The 19,484-nt window shown below is 40.7% G+C and overlaps 1 protein-coding gene across 1 annotated transcript; it reads right to left on the bottom strand.

The window, feature by feature from the left end:
• Positions 1-15,770: 15,770 nt before the first annotated feature.
• Positions 15,771-16,623, bottom strand: LOC118650530 (60S ribosomal protein L39-like). The gene is made up of 2 exons (XM_036298941.1): positions 16,611-16,623; positions 15,771-16,065 (listed from the first exon to the last, which is right to left on the bottom strand). The coding sequence occupies exons 1-2, from the start codon at positions 16,621-16,623 to the stop codon at positions 15,911-15,913; spliced, it is 168 nt and encodes a 55-aa protein (XP_036154834.1). The 3' UTR covers positions 15,771-15,910.
• Between the last annotated feature and the right edge of the window lie 2,861 nt (positions 16,624-19,484).

The following is a 19,484-nucleotide window of genomic DNA, read 5'->3' as shown; positions in this document are numbered from 1 at the left end:
CTTGTTTCTTTTTACTTTTTTGTGGGGCTACTAGAATGTTTAAAATTACATGTGGCTTACATTATATTTTTCTCAGACATTACAGTTCCATACACCCAGTACACCAAGTTCTGAGGGGATGGAAATCAGAAAAGCAGCATTGTATGGTGGAATACTGCAGAATGTTAGATTTGTAAAGATCAACTATTATAGCACTTTAAAAAAAAATAAGGAAGTTGAGACTCAGAGAGGTGAATTGATTTGCCCCAAGTCACATAGGCTGAATAAGACCAAGGACACATGACCCTCAAGCCTAGTATTCCTTTCACTGTACTGTGATTCTGCCTCACTTTCCCTAAAGTCAGTTGCTCTCTGACTGATGCTTACTATTAATTAATATGCAGGCATACCTGGGAGGGGTAACTTCTGCTAGAGCTAGTTGATTAGTTCTACATGGTTCTGAGAGAATATAACATAGAACAGATATTTTAAATTTTAGGTATGCTGAGGAGAGCCACAATGGGTAATACTCTTCTGTGGTCAGATGGGAGACTGGGGAAGATGGCATGGGGTGGGGAGGAGAAATTAGGCTACTGTAGGCAATCATGGGTGGAAGTAGGGGGGCAGTAAAACAGATAGTTCTGCTTCTAGAAAGGGGTTAGAAGGGACCAAGAAGTAGTTTATAGCTTTGTGCAGGTGATCTCCATTCTATTGCATGTATGTGTTTTTTTTTAATTTTTATTATTAAATCTTTATTGTTGAGATTATTACAGTTGTTCCCCCATAGCTCCCCTCCACCTGGTTCCCACCCCACCCTCTGCCCTTACCCCCACCCCCACACTGTCCTCATCCATAGGTGTACTATTTTTGTCCAGTCTCTTCGTGCACCCCCCACACCCCTTCCCCCCCCCCCCGAGAATAGTCAGACCACTCCCTTTCTATGCCCCTGATTCTATTATATTCAGCAGTTTATTCTGTTCATCAGATTATTTATTCACTTGATTTTTAGATTCACTTGTTGATAGATATGTATTTGTTGTTCATAATTTTTATCTTTACCTTTTTCTTCTTCCTCTTCTTAAGGATACCTTTCAGCATTTCATATAATACTGGTTTGGTGGTGATGAACTCCTTTAGCTTTTACTTATCTGTGAAGCTCTTTATCTGACCTTCAATTCTGAATGATAGTTTGCTGGGTAGAGTAATCTTGGTTATAGGTTCTTGCTATTCATCACTTTGAATATTTCTTGCCACTCCCTTCTGGCCTGCAAAGTTTCTGTTGAGAAATCAGCTGACAGTCATATGGGTATTCCCTTGGAGGTAACTGAGTGTCTTTCTCTTGCTGCTTTTAAGATTCTCTCTTTGTCTTTTGCTCTTGGCATTTTAATTATGATGCGTCTTGGTGTGGTCCTCTTTGGATTCCTTTTGTTTGGGGTTCTCTGCGCTTCCTGGACTTGTAAGTCTATTCCTTTCACCAGGTAGGGGAAGTTTTCTATCATTATTTCTTCAAATAGGTTTTCAATATCTTGCTCTCTCTCTTCTTCTGGCACACCCATAATTCGGATGTTGGTACGTTTGAAGTTGTCCCAGAGGCTCCTTACACTATCTTCATATTTTTGGATTCTTTTTTTTTTTTTGCTTTTCCAGTTGGGTGTTTTTTGCTTCTTCGTATTTCAAATCTTTGACTTGATTCTTGCAATCCTCTAGTCTGCTGTTGGGACTCTGTATAATATTCTTTGAGTCAGTTTATGCTTAATTTCGAGTTGGTCCTTTTTCATATCCTCGAGGGTCTCACTAGATTTCTTGAGGTTCTCACTAAATTTATTGGCAGTCTCACTGGACTTATTGAGGGTCTTACTACATTTATCGGCGGTTTCTAGAAAATTCTTGAAAAACCTTATAAGTTTGGTTTTGAACTCTATATCCAGTAGTTTGCTTTCCTCCATTTCTGTCATTTGTGACCTGTTTCTTTGTCTCCGCATTTTAGCTGCTTCCCTGTGTTGATAGAGTGGCTTTGTGTGCTAGGTGTCCTGTAGGGCCCAGTGGGTCAGCCTCCCCAATTATGAGAAGTGGACACTCTTGGTGCACCCCTTTGTGGGCTTTGTTCACAGTCTTGTTGTAGTTAAGCCTTGATTGTTGTAGGTATCACTGGGAGGAATTGACCTCCAGGCCAATTGGCTGTGAGAATCAGCTGTGTCTGCAGTGGGAGAACTTCTGTGCTGGAGACACCCTTCTGGGGCAAGACTTGCTTCAGGGGGCTTTAGTGCTCACTGAGTCTGCTCCCTGAGTGAGTCCCTTGTGGATCTGAGGAGTTGTAATCTTGATGGTCCCATTCTGACCACTGGGTACACTGGCTCTTGGATTTCTAAGGAGGTGCTAATTTAGCCTCTTCCTGAGGCTGCTCAGCAGGAGCCCAGCTGTGAAGCAGTGCAAGGTGCTGTGGGGCCTTGGGCCTTCTTTTGGATGTTCTGGGTTTCTCTGATCCAGCTGCAGTTTGTCAGGTAATTTTCAGATTGCAAAGGGCCAGGCCTTTTATATGCAAAAGACTCTGTGCACAGCTTGGGTGGGGTGGGGTCTCAGGGGATCAACCGGATGGAGCAAACAGCTATGGCTGATCCTCAGACCTGCCCTAAGAGGCCCCGCTTCTCAGTGTCCCGGTAATCGCTGCAAGCACCTCTGAGAGAAAGCCGCCCTCAAGTTCCGCACGATGCCAGACAGTCCAGTTTCTCCCAATATGAGTCTGGGTCCCCAGAGACTCACCTGGAACTGGAGTTCAGAGCAGCCGGGAGCTTGACACTCCCTCCCTATTGAAAAAGACAACCGTGTCCTCAGCTGCCAGCCCTTTCCACATGTGCCTCCGTACCTCTGCACTTTACTTCTGCACCTCCTCTGAGTCTCAGTGTGCTTTTCTCTTTCCTTCTAGTTGTAGAATTTCCACTCAGCCAGCCTTCTTGTGGTTCTGGTTATGTCCGTTTTATTTTTTAGTTGTATTTTTGAAGTGGTTGTGCGAGGCAGCAATTTCCGGTGTTTACCTTTGCCGCCATCTTGGTTTTTTGTCTGCACATATGTGTTAATGCTCCCTGCTTCCAGCCCCTATTTCATGTCCTTTCTGTGGTAGTGACTCCATGGCCTCATAGTTGTGACATTTTTTGTTGCCTCCAGGAACTGTAAGTTCTTTGAAGCTGGGAAGTATGGTCAATGCCATGTTTAAGAGTCAGGTTTGAATCCTCATTCCACCACTCTGTGGTTGTGTGACTGTTGAAAAGTGATCGAACCTCTCTCAGACTCAGTGTTCTCATCTGTGAGTGAGTTCATACTGCACTTTTGATTAATAATTGAGATCCTACTTATGAAGTGTATGTAGACTGTTTAAAATTACATTTTAAAATACATGCTACAGCCCGGTTGGCGTGGCTCCGTAGAAGAGTGTCAACCTATGAACCAGGAACCCACCTACCTTCCTAGTCAGAGAAGGAACTCAGGAGTGAAAGGTGGACCATTCAATCCCTGGTTGGGGCACATTGACCCGGTTGCAGGCTGTAATCCCAGTGGGGGGCGTGTAGGAGGCAGCTGATCAGTGATTCTCTCTTATCAGTGATGTTTCTCTCTCTCCCTCTCCCTTCCTTTTTCTGAAATCAATAAAAATATATTTTAAAAAATATGGTACCGAATTCAAAAGTTTCAAAAGGGTATTCATAGAAAGTCTTTTTTTCTACCCCCATTCCATATCCCCCAGTTTCCTACCCAGAGGCCTCCACTGTTGTTAGTTTGTTTACCCTTCCAGAGCTAATCTCTGGTATTAAGCTTTTCTTTCTCTTACATAGATGATTGGATACTACACACATTATGCACTCTGTCACACTTAAAAAGAGTTAATTTGGGGTAAACTGTTTCTTATCAGCTCATGTAGAATTGTCTCATTCTTATTAGCTGTGAGGTATTCCATTGTGTGGTTGGGTGACAGTGGATAAGCCCCATGCACATTCCCTTTTTTACCATATTAAAACCTCTCTACTCTCTCCTAAGCTTAGAAGCACAGTAACCCTGAGTTTAAGATAACAGGTAATGGTCATGCCTCTTTCCTCTTATTTTCTGGCAAACATAGAGCAGTCTGCATAGCCTGCCTGGTAACTACCACAGCCACAGTGGAGAGATAAGAGTAGGCCTTTCACACTCTGGACATTCAATATTTTCTAAATGTAGAATGGCATTGAAGCATCCTCTGCTATCTGGTTAAATCTGCCAGAAGAAATGGCAGAAAGAGGAAGGCCTGACATGAATTGCAAATAGGGCAACTATCCACTACCTCACCCTCTTTTCCTATCTTGCATGGACTTTTATTACCAACACCCATAGGTAGGGCCTGTTATAATCTGGTGCCCTTATTCTCTGGCTTCCTTAGGCAAGCTTCCTGCAGGCTGGCCAAGGCCTTGCTCACCATCCTGCTGTAGCACCTCTATAGAACTTAATACATGGAGTGTTTGAAAGAAAAAGGTTGGGCCCTTTTCTTTTCTCCCTATGGAAACCTTAGTATATCGGCTGGGAAGAAGCTAAATTAAAGGCAATGGGCATATTGTCTCTAGCAGTCTATGAAATCCATCTCTGTGCAGGGATCTAGACATTGTTTGCCAGCCTCTAGGTCTCTTGATAAAACAACATATATTTTTCTTATCTTAAAGCAATGCATACATATTTTAGAAAATATTAAAAAATATATGGGACTTGTGATCTTACCCCTCAGAGATAAGCATTATTAATATTGGTTGATTATCTTTCAGTTTTAATTTTTTTTAAACATCAAAACCTCTTGGTAGCCCAGGAGTTTGAGAACTTGTAAAAAATAGCAGTTTACAGACAGACTGGTATATGCATGAAATGAATTAGCTGGCTCCATGAGGAGTCCTTTTCTAGAGAAAGTGGGGATGATCTAGGAGAGGGGAAAGCAGGGACTGTGCAGGTTATTCTTTTCTGCGGTGACTGAAGAGCTTGAGGTGTCAATGAGTGCTGGGGAGCCCATAGTGCTCACTTTATCAATAAGGCCAGATCTCAATAGTGGGATTTTATGACCCACTTCTAATTTTAATACTGACCCAAGCTCATATTTTGTGTGTGTGTGTGTGTTATGTCTGAAACATTGTTTTTCTTTCCTTCCACAGTATGTCAGGTTACCTACATCTATCCAGATTCTTAGAAAAATAATGACTGACTTGAAAAAATGAATTTTTGTTGGCTCTACTGCACTGCCATATTCATTTTAAATGACCCAGAGGAATTATCTGCATTAGTAAAAATGAATTATTAATTGTCTTGTAATTTAATAGTTGAGGGCTGATTTTTTAAGTTTAAGTTAATTTTTTTTTCATATTACAATTTTTTTGTTTGTTTAAAGTATTACATGTGTCTCCTTTTTCCCCCATCGAGCCCTCCCTGGCCACTTCCAACCGCCAGGAGAACCCCCCACTGCCCCAGTGTCTGTGTTCATTGGTTATGCTAATATGCGTGCATATAAGGCCTTTGGTTGATCTCTTACCCACTCCCACCCTCTCTGTCCCCTGACCCCTGCCTTCCCTCTGAGGTTTGATAGTCTGTTTGGTCTTTCTCTGTCTCTGGATCTATTTTTGTTCATCACTTTATGTTGTTCATTATATTCCACAAATGAGTGAGATGATGTGATATTTATCTTTCTCTGACTGCCAAGCTCATATTTAACACTCTTCCCCAGCTGCTATTTTTCAAGAGCCTCTGAAACTTTTAACATTCCTTTGTCACTTTTATACCATCTGAGGTGGGGATGACAGCATAAGATAATATTTGGAGACTTGATTGAAAAACAAAAGGATTTTTGCAGAAGTATGTCAGTACAGAAAAAAGTCACTTTAACAATAACATCTGGTGAGGATGTGGAGGAAAGGGAACCTTTGTGCACTTTTGGTGGGACTATAAACTTATGTAGCCACTATGGAAAACACTATGAAACTTCCTCAAAAAAATTAAAAGTAGAACTACCTTATGATCCAGCAATCCCACTTTTGAGTATCTGAAGAAATAAAAAAACACTAATTTGAAAGATATATGGATCCCTATGTTCATGTAGTATCTATTTATATAAAAGCCCTGGGTGTAACGCATCACATCCGAAGCTCGACCAACCGGAAGGAGGTCAGTCCTGCAGGGGTCATCTTGGAAACGGCTGTGCCCTCCCCAAGCTGTTTCCTGTGAGGGCGACGTTTCAGGCAGGAACCCGCCCTCAGAACATGGACGCACTGAGTCCTGGGTCCTCTTAGCAACAGCTGTGCCCTCCCCGAGCTGTTTCCGGTAAGGGCAAGGTTTGAGGCAGGAACTGGCCCTCGGAGCATGGAGGCATATCTTTATAAAGTTTTAATTCATTATATTAGAGGTCGTGGTGGTACAGTTTTACCCACAGTGTCTATAGGAATTGCTGCAAATTCTTTGTGGAAGCACCTTTCATTCCCAATGTGAATTACCCATTCCATTAAATGAAACTTCAATTTCTAGACTTGATATAAACAGTGAAGTTGCTAAAACTATTAAAAAGGCCCAGCTTCTCATTATTGATGAATGCACCATGGCATCCAGTCATGCTATAAACGCCATAGACAGATTACTAAGAGAAATTATGAATTTAATGTTGTATTTGGTGGGAAAATTCTCCTTCTTGGAGGGGATTTTTGATAATGTCTCAGTATTGTACTGCATACTATGTGATCGGCCATAATACAAACAAGTTTAAAGTACTGCAATGTTTGGGGATGTTTCAGAAAGTTGTCTCTTACAACAAATATGAGATCAGAGGATTCTGCTTATAGTGGATGGTTAGTAAAACTTGGAGATGGCAAACTTGATAGCAGTTTTCATTTAGGAATGGATATTATTGAAAGCCCCTGTGAAATGATTTGTAATGGATCTATTATTGAAGCTACCTTTGGAAATACTATATCTATAGATAATATTAAAAATATATCTAAACATGCAATTCTTTGTCCAAAAAATGAGCACATTCAAAAAGTAAATGAAATTTTGGATATACTTGGAGATTTTCACACATATTTGAGTGATGATTCCATTGATTCAATGGATGATGCTGAAAAGGAAAATTTTGCCATTGAATTTCTTAATAGTATTACTCCTTTGGGAATACTGTATCATAAATTAAAATTGAAAGTGGGTGCAATCATCATGCTATTGAGAAATCTTAATAGTATATGGGGTCTTTGTAATGGTACCAGATTTATTATCAGAAGATTATGACAAAAAAAAAAGATTATGACCTAACATTATCGAAGCTGAATTATTAACAGGATCTGCAGAGGGAGAGGTTGTTCTGATTTCAAGAATTGATTTGTCCCCATCTGACACTGGCCTCCCATTTAAATTAATTCGATGACAGTTTCCTGTGATGCCAGCATTTATGATGACTATTAATAAATCACAAGGACAAACTCTAGACAGAGTAGGCATATTCCTACCTGAACCCGTTTTCGCACATGGTCAGTTATACGTTGCTTTCTCTCTAGTTCGAAGAGCATGTGACGTTAAAGTTCTAAATACTTCAGCGCAAGGGAAATTAGTCAAGCACTCTGAAAGTGTTTTCACTCTTAATGTGGTGTACAGGGAGATATTAGAATAAGTTTAATCACTTTATCAGTCATTGTTTGCATCACTGTTTTTATATCATGTTTTCGTTTTCATATCATGTTTTTATTGTTTTTATATCATGCCTCTGTTGTTGTTATATCCTTTTGTTGCTGTTTATTTATTAATAAATTTATATACTGTTTTCATATACATTTTACTAATTTCCTTTCATCTCTCACACTTCTATTATAGAGAAAAGGCAAATAGCAATATTAAAATATTTCCTCTAATTAATTCCCTTTTAAAGTGGGTGAATTTCAAGCACCGGGCCACTAGTCTTATACAATAAAAGCACTAAGGGTGTAATGACTGGAAGGACCATGGGGGCCAGATGCTCAACCCAGGAGGAGAGGGAGTGGGGCGCAGTGAGGCCTGGCGACGCATGCTATGGCCCAGGGATCCCAGGAACTACAAGCCCAGAGCTTGCTTTCCAATAAAAAAAATAAATTGGGAAAAAAGAAAAGAAAAGAAAAAAAAGTGGCAGACGCTGCCACCCTGGGAAGAATGACTCCAGAGGGAAAGGCCTTCCCAGGCCCCTCATGGCCTGGCTGACATGCTGCGGGCTTGCAGGGACTCACCGGTGACGTGCAGGAAGCACAGCCCCTCCTACTCCAAAGCCGGTTGCACCGACAGCTGCTCCCCTTCTAGCTCCAACGCAGATGTAGTGTTGCCAGGCTGCTTCAGCTCCGACTTTCAGCTACTGGCTTCCTACCCGGCCCTTCTTAGACTGTGTGCTCTTGGGGGCGTGGCTTTGGCCTCCCTGGCCAATAGCACCGCATCAGCTCCAGCTTCCAGCTTCTGGCTTCTGCCCACCCTTTGCATACTGTGGGCTTGTGGGGCAGGGCAGCCCACTCCTGCCTCCCACTTCACCTTCTAGGTTAAGAAAGGCCTTCTGATCTCCATGTTTCTCCTCCCATCGGAATGAAAACCTCTTGAGGATGAATGATTCCAGCAATGGCCCCAACACATGCTCGGTGTCACTGTCACAGACATTCTCAGTCATTACAACCTGTTCCTCAGCCTGCAGTGTCCTGCTCCACCCAGTGCCACTCCTCACCTGTCACACCCTGAGGACCACCTTATGTTATCCAATCTGAAATGTGAGCAAGATCTCAAATGCCCCCCGTCAATAGCTCCCTTGCCCTACCTTTCTTCCTCTAAAAACCTTGCATTTAAAAAATATATATTTGATTGATTTTGGAGAGAGAAATAGAGATAGAAACATCAATGATCATAGAGAATCATTGATTGGCTGCCTCCTGCACATTTGAAACCTTTCCTGGACCCTCCCTGACCCCTCGCCTGGCCAGCAGGCCCCCGGTGGTGGTGTGGCACTGAGGGAAGGAGAGGGGGGAGGCGGGGAACTGTGGGGTGACGGGGCACCGAGTGCAGCATCGGCGTTTGGTGTCTGTTCCTTCTGCACCTGGCCCAGCCACCATCACCTCCTCTCCCTACCCTGCTGGGGCCTTTGGGCCCTGATCAGCCCTGATCACCTGTCAGGCCTAGGGACGCCACCCGTGCATGAATTTCATGCACCAGGCCTGTAGTTATTTATACGAGCCAAGATATGGAAGAAATCTGGGTGTCCACTGATAGACAAATAGATAAAGAAGATGTGATATATACACATACACACACAATGGACTATTATTCAGCAATAAGAAAGAATGAAATCTTGCCACCTACAACAACATGGATGGACCTAGAAGGCATTATACTAAGTGAAATAAGTGAGACCGAGAAAGACAAATACAGTAAACCCTTGGTTTTGTGGACATTAATTTAACGGATTTTGGATTTAATGGGACAAAATTTCTGGTTCATATGTCATATGTGAAAATTAACATTAATTAAATTTAATTTTTAAAAAATATTTTTATTGATTTCAGAGAGAAAGGGAGAGGGAGAGAGATAGAAACATCAATGATGAGAGAGAATCACTGATTGGCTGCTTCCTGCATGCCCCACACTGGGGATTGAGCCCACAACCCTGGCATGTGTCCTAACCAGGAATTGAACCGTTACCTCCTATTTCATAGGTTGATGTTCAACCACTGAGCCACACTGGCCCAGCCACCCTATTCGTTTTAAAATGCTTTTAACCAAAATTTGCTTATAATTAAGTCAACAGGTTATTTTTGAAATTAATTCACTGTTATTTTTTTATTATTTTTATTTTTAAAAAGTTTTCATTGTTGAGAGTATTACAGATTTTCTCTTTCTTTCTCCCCATTGCTCACCTCCACCCTGGTCCCACCCTACCCCAGGCCTTCACCACCCCACCGTCTGCATCCATAGATAATGCAAATATGCACATAAGAACGTTGGTTAATCCCTTCACTCTGAGATTCATCAGTCTATTTCATGTATCCATGTCTCTGATTCTATTTTATTTCTCAGTTTATTTTGTTCATTAGATTTCCTTCGTTTATTTTGAATTTTATTTTTTTATTTAAAAAATATCTTTATTGTTGAAAGTACAGTGGGGCCTTGACTTACGAGTTTAATTCATTCCGTGACGGAGCTTGTAACTCAAATTACTCGTATGTCAAATCAAAAAGTGAATGAATGAGACACGTGATGCTGGGCTGATGTTGTGGCGTTCACTGTGACGTTCGCTGTGCCAACTAGCAGTGGGGTATCTGAAGCTGGCTTGTAACCCAAATTTTAGCTCGCAACTTAAAGCAAAAAATCAGCTGAGAGACGGCTCGTATCTCGAAAAACTCGTTAGTGAGGACACTCGTAAGTGTGAGAGAAAAGTATGGAGAAAAGTACACTGTACTTTTCAGTGTACTTTTCTCTGTACTACATATGTCCCCCCCACCCCCCAATTGATCTCCTCTACCCAAACCTATCCCCCACCCCAGGCCTTCACCACCCTATTGTCTGTGTGGGTTATGCATATATGCATACACTTCTTTGGTTGATCTCTTCCTTCCCACCCCTCCTCCCCCACCTTCCCTCTGAGGTTTGACAGTCTGTTCCATGCTTCTATCTCTGGATCTATTTTGTACTTCAGTTTATTATGTTCATTATATTCCACATATAAGTGAGATCATGTGATACTTGTTTTTCTCTGACTGGCTTATTTCTCTTAGCATAATACTCTCCAAGTCCATCCATGCTGTTGCAAATGGTAAGAGTTCTTTCCTTTCCACAGCTGCATAGTATTCCATTGTGTGAAATTTTTATCCACTCCTCTGCTGATGGGCACTTGGGCTGTTTCCCAATCTTAGCTATTGTAAATTGTGCTGCTATGAACATAGGGGTGCATATATTCTTTCTTATTGGTGTTTCTGATTTCTTTGAGGTATATTCCTATTAGTGGGATTACTGGGCCAAACAGGAGTTCCATTTTTAATTTTTGAGGAAACTCCATACTGTTTTCCACAACTGCTGCACCAGTCTGCATTTCCATCAGCAGTGTACTTTTCTCCGCATCTTCCCAAGCACTTGTCGTTTGTTGATTTGTTGATGATAGCCATTCTGACAGGTGTGAGATGGTACCTCGTTGTTTTGATTTGCATCTCTCGGATGATTAGTGACTTTGAGAATGTTTTCATATTTCTCTTGGCCTTCTGTATGTCTAATTTATAGGAGGGTTTATTTAGGTCTCTTGCCCACCCTTAATTGGATTGTCTTTCTTTTGTTAAGCCATATGAGTTTCCTATATATTTTGGAGATTAACCCTTTATCAGATGTATCACTGGCAAATATGTTCTCCCATGCAGTGGGCTCTCTTGTCATTTTGTTAATGGTTCCTTTGCTGCACAGAAGCTTTTAATTTTGATGTAATTCAATTTGCTTCTTTTCTCCTTAGTTTCCTTTGTCCTAGGAGATGTATTGGTAAACATATTGCTACATGAGATGTCTGAGATTTTGCTGCCTATGGCTTCTTCTAAGATTTTTATGGTTTCATGTCTTGCATTTAAGTCTTTTATTCATTATGAGTTTATTCTTGTGTATGGTGTAAGTTGGTAGTCTAGTTTTATTTTTTTGCATGTACCTTTCCAGTTTTCCCCAAGTCCATTTATTGAAGAAACTGTCTTGACTCCATTATGTGCACTTGCCTTCTTTGTCAAATATTAATTGAGCATAATGACTTGGGTCAATTTCTGGGTTCTCTGTTCTGTTCCATTGCTCTATATGCCTGTTCTTGTGCCAGTACCAGGCTGTTTTGAGTACAGAGGCTTTGTAGTATAGCTTGATATCTGGTATTGTGATCCCTCCAACTTTGTTCTTTTTTCTCAAGATAGCTGTGGCTATGCTGGATCTTTTTTGGTTCCATATAAATTGTTGGAGTGTTCATTCTAGATCTGTGAAATATGCCCTTGGTATTTCAATAGGGATTGCATTGAATGTTTAGATTGCTTTGGGTAGTATGGACATTTTAATGATATTGATTCTACCAGTCCATGAACATGGTATATTCTTCCAGTTGTTTATATCTTCCTCTATTTCTTTTTTCAACATCCTGTAGTTTTCCAAGTACAGGTCTTTTACCTCCTTGGTTAAATTTATTTATAAGTATAGTAATTTTTTTTTACAATCATAAATTAAATTGAATTTTTAAAAGTTTTTCTTTCTGAGGGTTCATTATTGGTGTATAAAAATGCCATAGATTTCTGGGTGTTAATTTTGTATCCTGCTACATTGCCAAATTCATTTATTAAATCTTGTAGTTTTTTTGATGGAGTCTTTAGGGTTTTCTATGTACAATATCATGTGATCTGTAAATAATGACAGTTTTACTTCCTCCTTTCCAATTTGGATGCCTTCTATTTCTTCTTCTTGCCTGATAACTATGGCTAGGGCTTCCAGTACTATGTTGAACAAAAGTAGTGAAAGTGGGCATCCCTGTCTTGTTCTTGTTCTTAGGGGAAATGGTTTTAGTTTTTGCCCATTGAGTATGATGTTGGCTGTAGGTTTGTCATATATGGCTTTTGTTATGTTGAGGTATGATCTCTCTATTCCCACTTTGCTGAGAGTTTTTTTTTTAATCATAAAGGGTGTTGGATTTTGTCAAATGCTTTCTGTGAATCAATTGATATGATCATGTAATTTTTGTCTTGCAATCTGTTTATGTGATGTATCACATTTATTGATTTGGGAATATTGTACTAGCCTTGCATCCCTGGGATAAATCCCGCTTGGTCATGGTGTATGACCTCTTTAAAATATTGCTGGATTCTCTTTGCTAATATTTTCTTGAGCATTATAGCATATATGTTTATCAGGGATATTGGGTTTTAATTCTCTTTCTTTGTAGTGTCTTTAACTGGTTTTGGAATTAGGGTAATTATGACCTCATAGAAAGAACTTCGAAGTGTTACTTCAAATAATGACAGGAGGAAGTAAAACTGTCATTATTCTGGAATTTTTTGGAATAGTTTGAGGAGGATAAGTGTTAGTTTTTCTTTGAATATTTGGTAAAACTCTCCTGTGAAGCTGTTTGGACCAGGGCTTTTGTTTCCTATAAGTTTTTTATTTTATTTATTTTATTTTTTTATTATTGCTTCAATTTCATCAGTACTTATCAGTCTATTCAGGTCTTTAATTCTTGCTGATTGAGTTTTGGAAGATTGTATTTCTCTAGGAATATGTCCATTTTGTCCAGGTTTCCAGTTTGTTGGAATGAAGTCATTCCTAATATTTTTACCATTTTTTATATTTCTGTGGGGTCAGTTGTTTCTTCCCCTGCTGGAAGCTATCCATTGTCTACACTATCATGAAAGTGCAACAGGGAACTTGGAAGACTGATGGACCTTGAGCTTTAGCAAGGGCTAAAAGCTATGCACTAATTGTTCTGTCGAGACAATGGTGGCTCAAGCAATTTCCTGACCTAATAGTCTCAAAGTAAATCTTTACTAATATTTACTGACCTTTAAGATAGTCTGTCTGCTACCAGATTGCCTGCCTGACTAAGGGCAAGATGTGTATTCTAAAATTGAATAAAAGCTAACAGTGCCTGGGTCCCAATGAAGCCTTTCCCCTAGAGAAAGGTTCTCCGCCTGCCCCCGCCCCCCCACCCATGATTTCTAAATTTATATTTCTTATCTAGTATCTTCATTTGTGCGTAGCCTCTTCTCCAGATCCTGAACCCTAGCCATGCTGGTTGTGGCTTTCACATTCCCCTCTTTTGTTTCTGATTTTGTTTATTTGGGTCCTCTCTCTTTGTTTCTTGATGAGTATGGCTACAGGTTCATTAATCCTGTTTATCTTTTCAAAGAACCATTTCTTGTTTTATTGATCTTTTATATTGTTTTTCTCATCTCTATGTCATTTATTTCCACTCTGATCTTTATTATTTCCTTTCTTCTGCTCACTCTGGGCTTTTCTTATTGTTCTCTTTCTAATTCTTTAATTTGTAGCATTAGATAACTTATCAAAAGTTTTTCTTGTTTTTTTTGAGTTAGGCCTGTAGTCCTATGAATTTCCCTCTCAGTACTGCTTTAACTGTGTCGCATAGACTTGGGTTGTTGTGTGATCATTTTCATTTGTTTCCAGGATTTTTTTATTTCTTCTTTAATCTCTTTGGTAACTCATTCTTTGTTTAATAGCATGCTATTTTGCCTCCATGTGTTTTAATGTTTTTGATTATTTTTATTGTATTTGATTTCAAATTTCATGCCATTGTGATCTGAGAATATGCTTGATATGATTTCAATCTTCTTGAACTTATCGTCTTAGTTTGTGTCCTAACATGTGATCTATCTTTGAAAATGTTCCATGTGCACTTGAGAAGAATGTGTATTCTGTAACTTTGGGGTGAAATGTTCTGAAAATGTTAATTAATTCCATCTGATCTAGTGTGTTGTTTAGGAACACTGTTTCCTTGTTGATTTTTGTGTAGAAAATCTATCCAGTGATGTCACAGGGGTGTTAAAGTACCATACTATCATTGTATTTCTGTTGATCTCTTCCTTGATATCCTCCAGAAGTTTTTTTTTTTTTTAATGTATTTGAATGCTCTTGTATTGAGTGTGTTTATGTTTATCAGAGTCATATCTCTTGCTGTATTGATCCCTTTAGTATTATAAAATGGCCTTCCTTATCTCTTGTTATGTCCTCTATTTTGAAGTCAATATTTTCAGATATGAGAATTGCTACTCCAGCCTTTCTTTTTTTCATTTCTATTTGCCTGGAAGACTTTTTTTTTCATCCCTTCACTTTCAGTCTGTGTGAGTCCTTTGTTCTGATGTGTGTCTCTTGTAGACAGCATATATATGGGTCATGCTTTCTTATCCATTCAGATACCCTATGGTTTTTTATTGGAGAATTTAATCCATTTACATTTAAGGTTATTATTGATAGGTACCTGTTTGTTGCTATTTTTATTCTTCATGCCTGTGTTCCTCTCTCTCTTTCAATTCCTTCTTTTTACAGCAGTCCCTGTAGTATTTCTTGTATTGCTGGTTTGGTATTACTAAACTCCTTTAAACTGTTTTTGTCTGCGAAGCTTCTAATTTCACCTTCAATTTTGAATGACAGCCTTGCTAGACAGAGTAGTCTTGGATTCAGTTCCTTGCTTTTCATTACTTTGTATACTTTCTGCCACTTCCTTCTGGCCTGAAGTGTTTCTATTGAGAAATTAGTTGACAGTATAATTGAAATTCCATTGTAGGTAACTTTCTGTCTCTCTCTGGCAGCCTTTAAGATTCTTTCTTTGTCTTTAATGTTTGCCATTTTCATTATGATGTGTCTTGGTGTGGGTCCTTTTGGGTTCATCTTGTGTGGGACTCTGTGATTCCTGAACTTGTGTATAGCTTTGGAGCTATATGAAGTCTTTCCTTCCCCAAGTCAGGGAAGTTTTCTGTTATTTTTTCTTCAAACAGGTTTTCTATTCTTTCCTCAGCTTCTTCTCCTTCTGGCTCCCCTATTATGTGGATGTTGTTTTGTTTCATGTTGTTCCAAGTCTCCCTTAAACTCTCCTGCTTTTAATATTTTTTTTTTCCAATTGTTGTTCTGATTGGGTGTTTTTTCTACTTTGTCTTCTAATTCACTGATTCAGTTCTCAGCTTCTTCTAGTCTACTGTTTAATTCTTCCAGGATGTTCTTTTTTTTTTTTTTTTTTTTTTTAAAGATCTCACACATTTATTACTGAACCAACCTACTATTTCAGGGGGGAATAATCAACAGAGCAAAATCACAAGTCCATTAATCTTCCAATTAAAATGCCCCAACTGTACAGACAGTAGCATCTTTTCAATCATTTAAGGGTGTAGGCAACATGGATACAGCATAAATATGTGGGTCATCTCTCATGTGTGATTCCTCATAGGCCCAGTTTGGTTCTTCTCCAAAATCTCCTCTTCGAGTTGTACCTGATTTTATTACCAGTTTTCATCCAAATCCATTGGGGAATGGGCCAATTCAGCTTTTGTTTCTTGGCCAGGAACCTCTTGATCCTGAAAGTCTTCTGGGAAGAAACTGTGAAGGAGAAGTGAACGAGTGCACCTTGATGGTGGAGAAAGAGCCAGGATGTTCTTTATTACAGCTATGTCATTCTTCATTTCCCCTTGATTCTTACTCATATTGTTTTTCCATTCAGCACCTTATAATTCTCATCAAGTTGCCTGTAATTCTCACTCAGATCTTTGAGCATTCTTATAACCCTTACTTTGAATTCTTTATCTGACAAATTACTTGCCTCCATATCATTTAGTTCCTTTTCTGGAGATTCTTCCTTTTCTTTCATTTTCAGGTTGTTTCTTTGCCTCCCAATTTTTGCTCTCCCTTTGTATTTGTTTCTATGTATTAGACCAAACTGCTATGCCTCCCAAATTTTGTGGGGTGGTAGTAGGTGCTTTGTGTGGGACCCAGTGGTGCAGTCTCTTAGATCTCTTGAGCTGGGTGCTCTAGAAAAGCCCCAATACTTGAGTTATTTGGGTTCTGCTGTTGTAGTTGGGTCTTGAATTTTATTTTCCCAATCATGGATGGAGTCTCCTCTCAGGCTGGCTGACTATGTGGCTTACCCCCTGACCACATTGTGTAAGCTGTTATGGAGGTGCTGACCGAACAGAACAGAATACAACAAGACAAAACACAAAACAAAATGTAAACAAGACCTCTATAGCACCAATAAAAGCAACCACTAGAGATGAGACAAGGAAAGAGAAAAGAGAGCAAGAATGACAGAAAAAGGAAAGTAAAAAAATGTGAGGAAAAAACAAAACAAACAAATGAACAAAAAAAGCACAAACAAAAGAATAACAAAAAAGGCAGGGCACAATATGTAGATACAGAGTTGAAATAAAGAACATAAGAATAAATAATTAGAGGAATAGGGGAAGTAAAATGTTTTAGAATAAAGTGGGGATAAAAGAAATGAAAAGATAAGAAACATGTTTGAAAAGGAAAATTGAAGAGAAAGCAGATAGACCTAAAGTAAGAAAAATAAAAAAGATGAGAAAGCAGGAGAAGAAGAAAAGAGGAAGAAAAGAGAGAAAAGACGTGTAGGGAAGAAAAGAAAAAAGTAAGAAAAAAATGAGTAGGAAAAGAGAAGAGGAAAATTAGATATATGAATGAAACAACAGAGACTAGAATAATAGCAAATCAATGATGCAAATAGATAAAGAAGACAAATTTAAAAAGGGGAAAAAGAAAGGAAAGAGAAAAACTAAAAAAAAGAAAAGAGAAGAAAAAAAGGAGGAGAAAAAAGAAAAGAAAAAAAGAAGAAAAGAAAGAGAAGTGATGCTTGTTTCAGTCTAGTTTAATGCCCCATGGGAGCTTGCTTTGGGTCCCACTCTTCTGTTTGCAAATTCTGGGCTTCCTCTTAGGTACTTAGGTGCTAACCATTGTCAGGCACTGTCCTTTGGCTTCCAGCAACCTGCTTGAAGTTACAAGCCATCCACTCATCCACCAGTTGTGACTGTCTCCATAGGCCTTGACTGCAAGCAGGAGAGGCCAATCTGCCCTCTAATGTAGGTTTGTTAGCAGCATGGGGCCCAGAACTGGGTCAACAAACTTCCCCTGGTTCCTTGGACTTTGCCTCTGCCTGCTTTTTCTTGCTAGCCAGCTGTCGATCTTGAGAGCTTGTTTGGAGGTTCTAGCAGGGGAGCGCAGCTACTCGTATACCCTTGACCGAAGACCGGTCCTTTCCTGGGGGGGGGGGCGGGGGAGTGGGGGGGGGAGGTCGTCCTCTTCGACAGAGCGCGCAGCTTCGGGAGGGACGCACATGGATCGGTGAGGGAGGAGGGGGACACCCGCCTAGCCAGCCAGATCAGCCGAATCAACCCTGGAGATCAATGGGGTGACAGATGTCGCAGCCAGATCGCCCTCACATCCAAGCTGTCGATCTTAATCACTCAAAAGTCTGTGTCTGAAAGGGCTTTAGGTGGGGGAGGTGCTATTTAGCTATCATGGAATAAGGTGGGTGTGTTTTCCTTTCCCAGAGCTACTCCTCTGTAATAGGTCCAAAATATTACTCTACCATTGGCTGGACAGAGATCCCTGTATGGAGATCAATGGGGTCAGCTGGGAACCCGGAATTTTTATCAATCTGGTTCCAAGAATAATGGGGTGGATGGTGCCTCGTTCAATCCAGTCACTGAGGGCTCCTTGGGACTGTTCAGACCCGTAAGCTTGGCCTCTGTCTTTGTTTTCTTTGAAAAGCTCAAAATGCAGGGTGTGGCATGCAGGTATTCTGAGGGTGGAACAGCCTATATCAACTGCCCTGTGGCGACTAGGAGCTGCTAGCTCCTCTCAGGATAAATGGCCGTTTTGGTTTGGAGCTATATGAACAACCAAATGCAGGACTCCTGGCTACTGCTTTTCCATGTCTCCCTTTCCTGCTTCCCACACCAGCCTCCCCTCAGTCCCCTCAAGTCCGCGCCTCTGTCCCTGCACGGAAGTCTCGGGTTAGTAGTTGTGTTGTGCCCAGATTTCATGATTCCCAAGAACCCACAGGGAGCCAGCGAGTCCGATGCAAAAGCAAAGAGTCATTCATTTCAAACCTAGGTTTGGCTCCCCTGCCACACTCACCGATGCAACGGTAAGCTCCAGTGGCCGAGAGAGAGAGAACTCTGTGTGGAGAGAGGTTTTATAGGGGTTTGGGGTAAGGGGAGGAGAAAGGACTGTGGGCCCTGCTGATTGGCCAGGCGTGAGTACACAGGATGTGGTCATAGTGATGGCGTGCACTTCCCTTGACTATCTTCCGGGAAGAAGCTTGCTGAGCACATGGCCAAGTTAAGATGAAGGGCATAGCCCTTACCCTGGGGCAAGGTGGAGGGTGTACTCCTCGCCCTTTCATTCCCCCCTTGTCTTGGAACTTCCGGCTCAATCATGAGACGGACTGCATTTCTATTCCACCATTGCTAGAGGCCCATACTGGGCACACAGAACTATCAACTGAACTATCCCTATAAGCTTAACAAATGGCCCGGTGGAAGGGAAAGAAACCATTTTAGATTTAACAACTTCTATTGAAACAGGATTTTTCTTCTTAAAATTCCTCCATGGCTATCAAAAAGCCAAATCAAGATTAATTTATCTACTGTCCTGATGTTTGCATACACACAACAAGAATGGTAACTGACTACCTTTGCTGGAATTTCATGGTTGAATCTTAATGTGCCCCGTAGGGCCAGGAAGCCAAGCCATCCAGCTGCCATCAAGCCTGCCTGCAGTATCTGCTGAGTTAGGTGAATCCCTCACCTGTAGCAACTCCACCTGAGCCCACGCTCCAGGCTTTAAGGCCCATCTCAGTAGCCCTCCTACTTGTTGCGGCCCAGAGTGTGTGGGGTTCTGCAGGGATGCAGAGGCATCTTTACTGCTCCCCTTCTACTCTTACCAACCGCCAGTGATGGTAGGGCATCAGCCTGACGCTCCAGCGCCAGCCATCTTCAGGG

Source organism: Myotis myotis, unplaced genomic scaffold (genome assembly GCF_014108235.1).
Source record: "Myotis myotis isolate mMyoMyo1 unplaced genomic scaffold, mMyoMyo1.p scaffold_m19_p_3, whole genome shotgun sequence".
In the NCBI taxonomy this organism is placed as follows: domain Eukaryota; kingdom Metazoa; phylum Chordata; class Mammalia; order Chiroptera; family Vespertilionidae; genus Myotis; species Myotis myotis.
The sequence above is the reverse complement of the archived record's forward strand: the minus strand, read 5'-3'. Positions and strand labels throughout refer to the sequence as shown.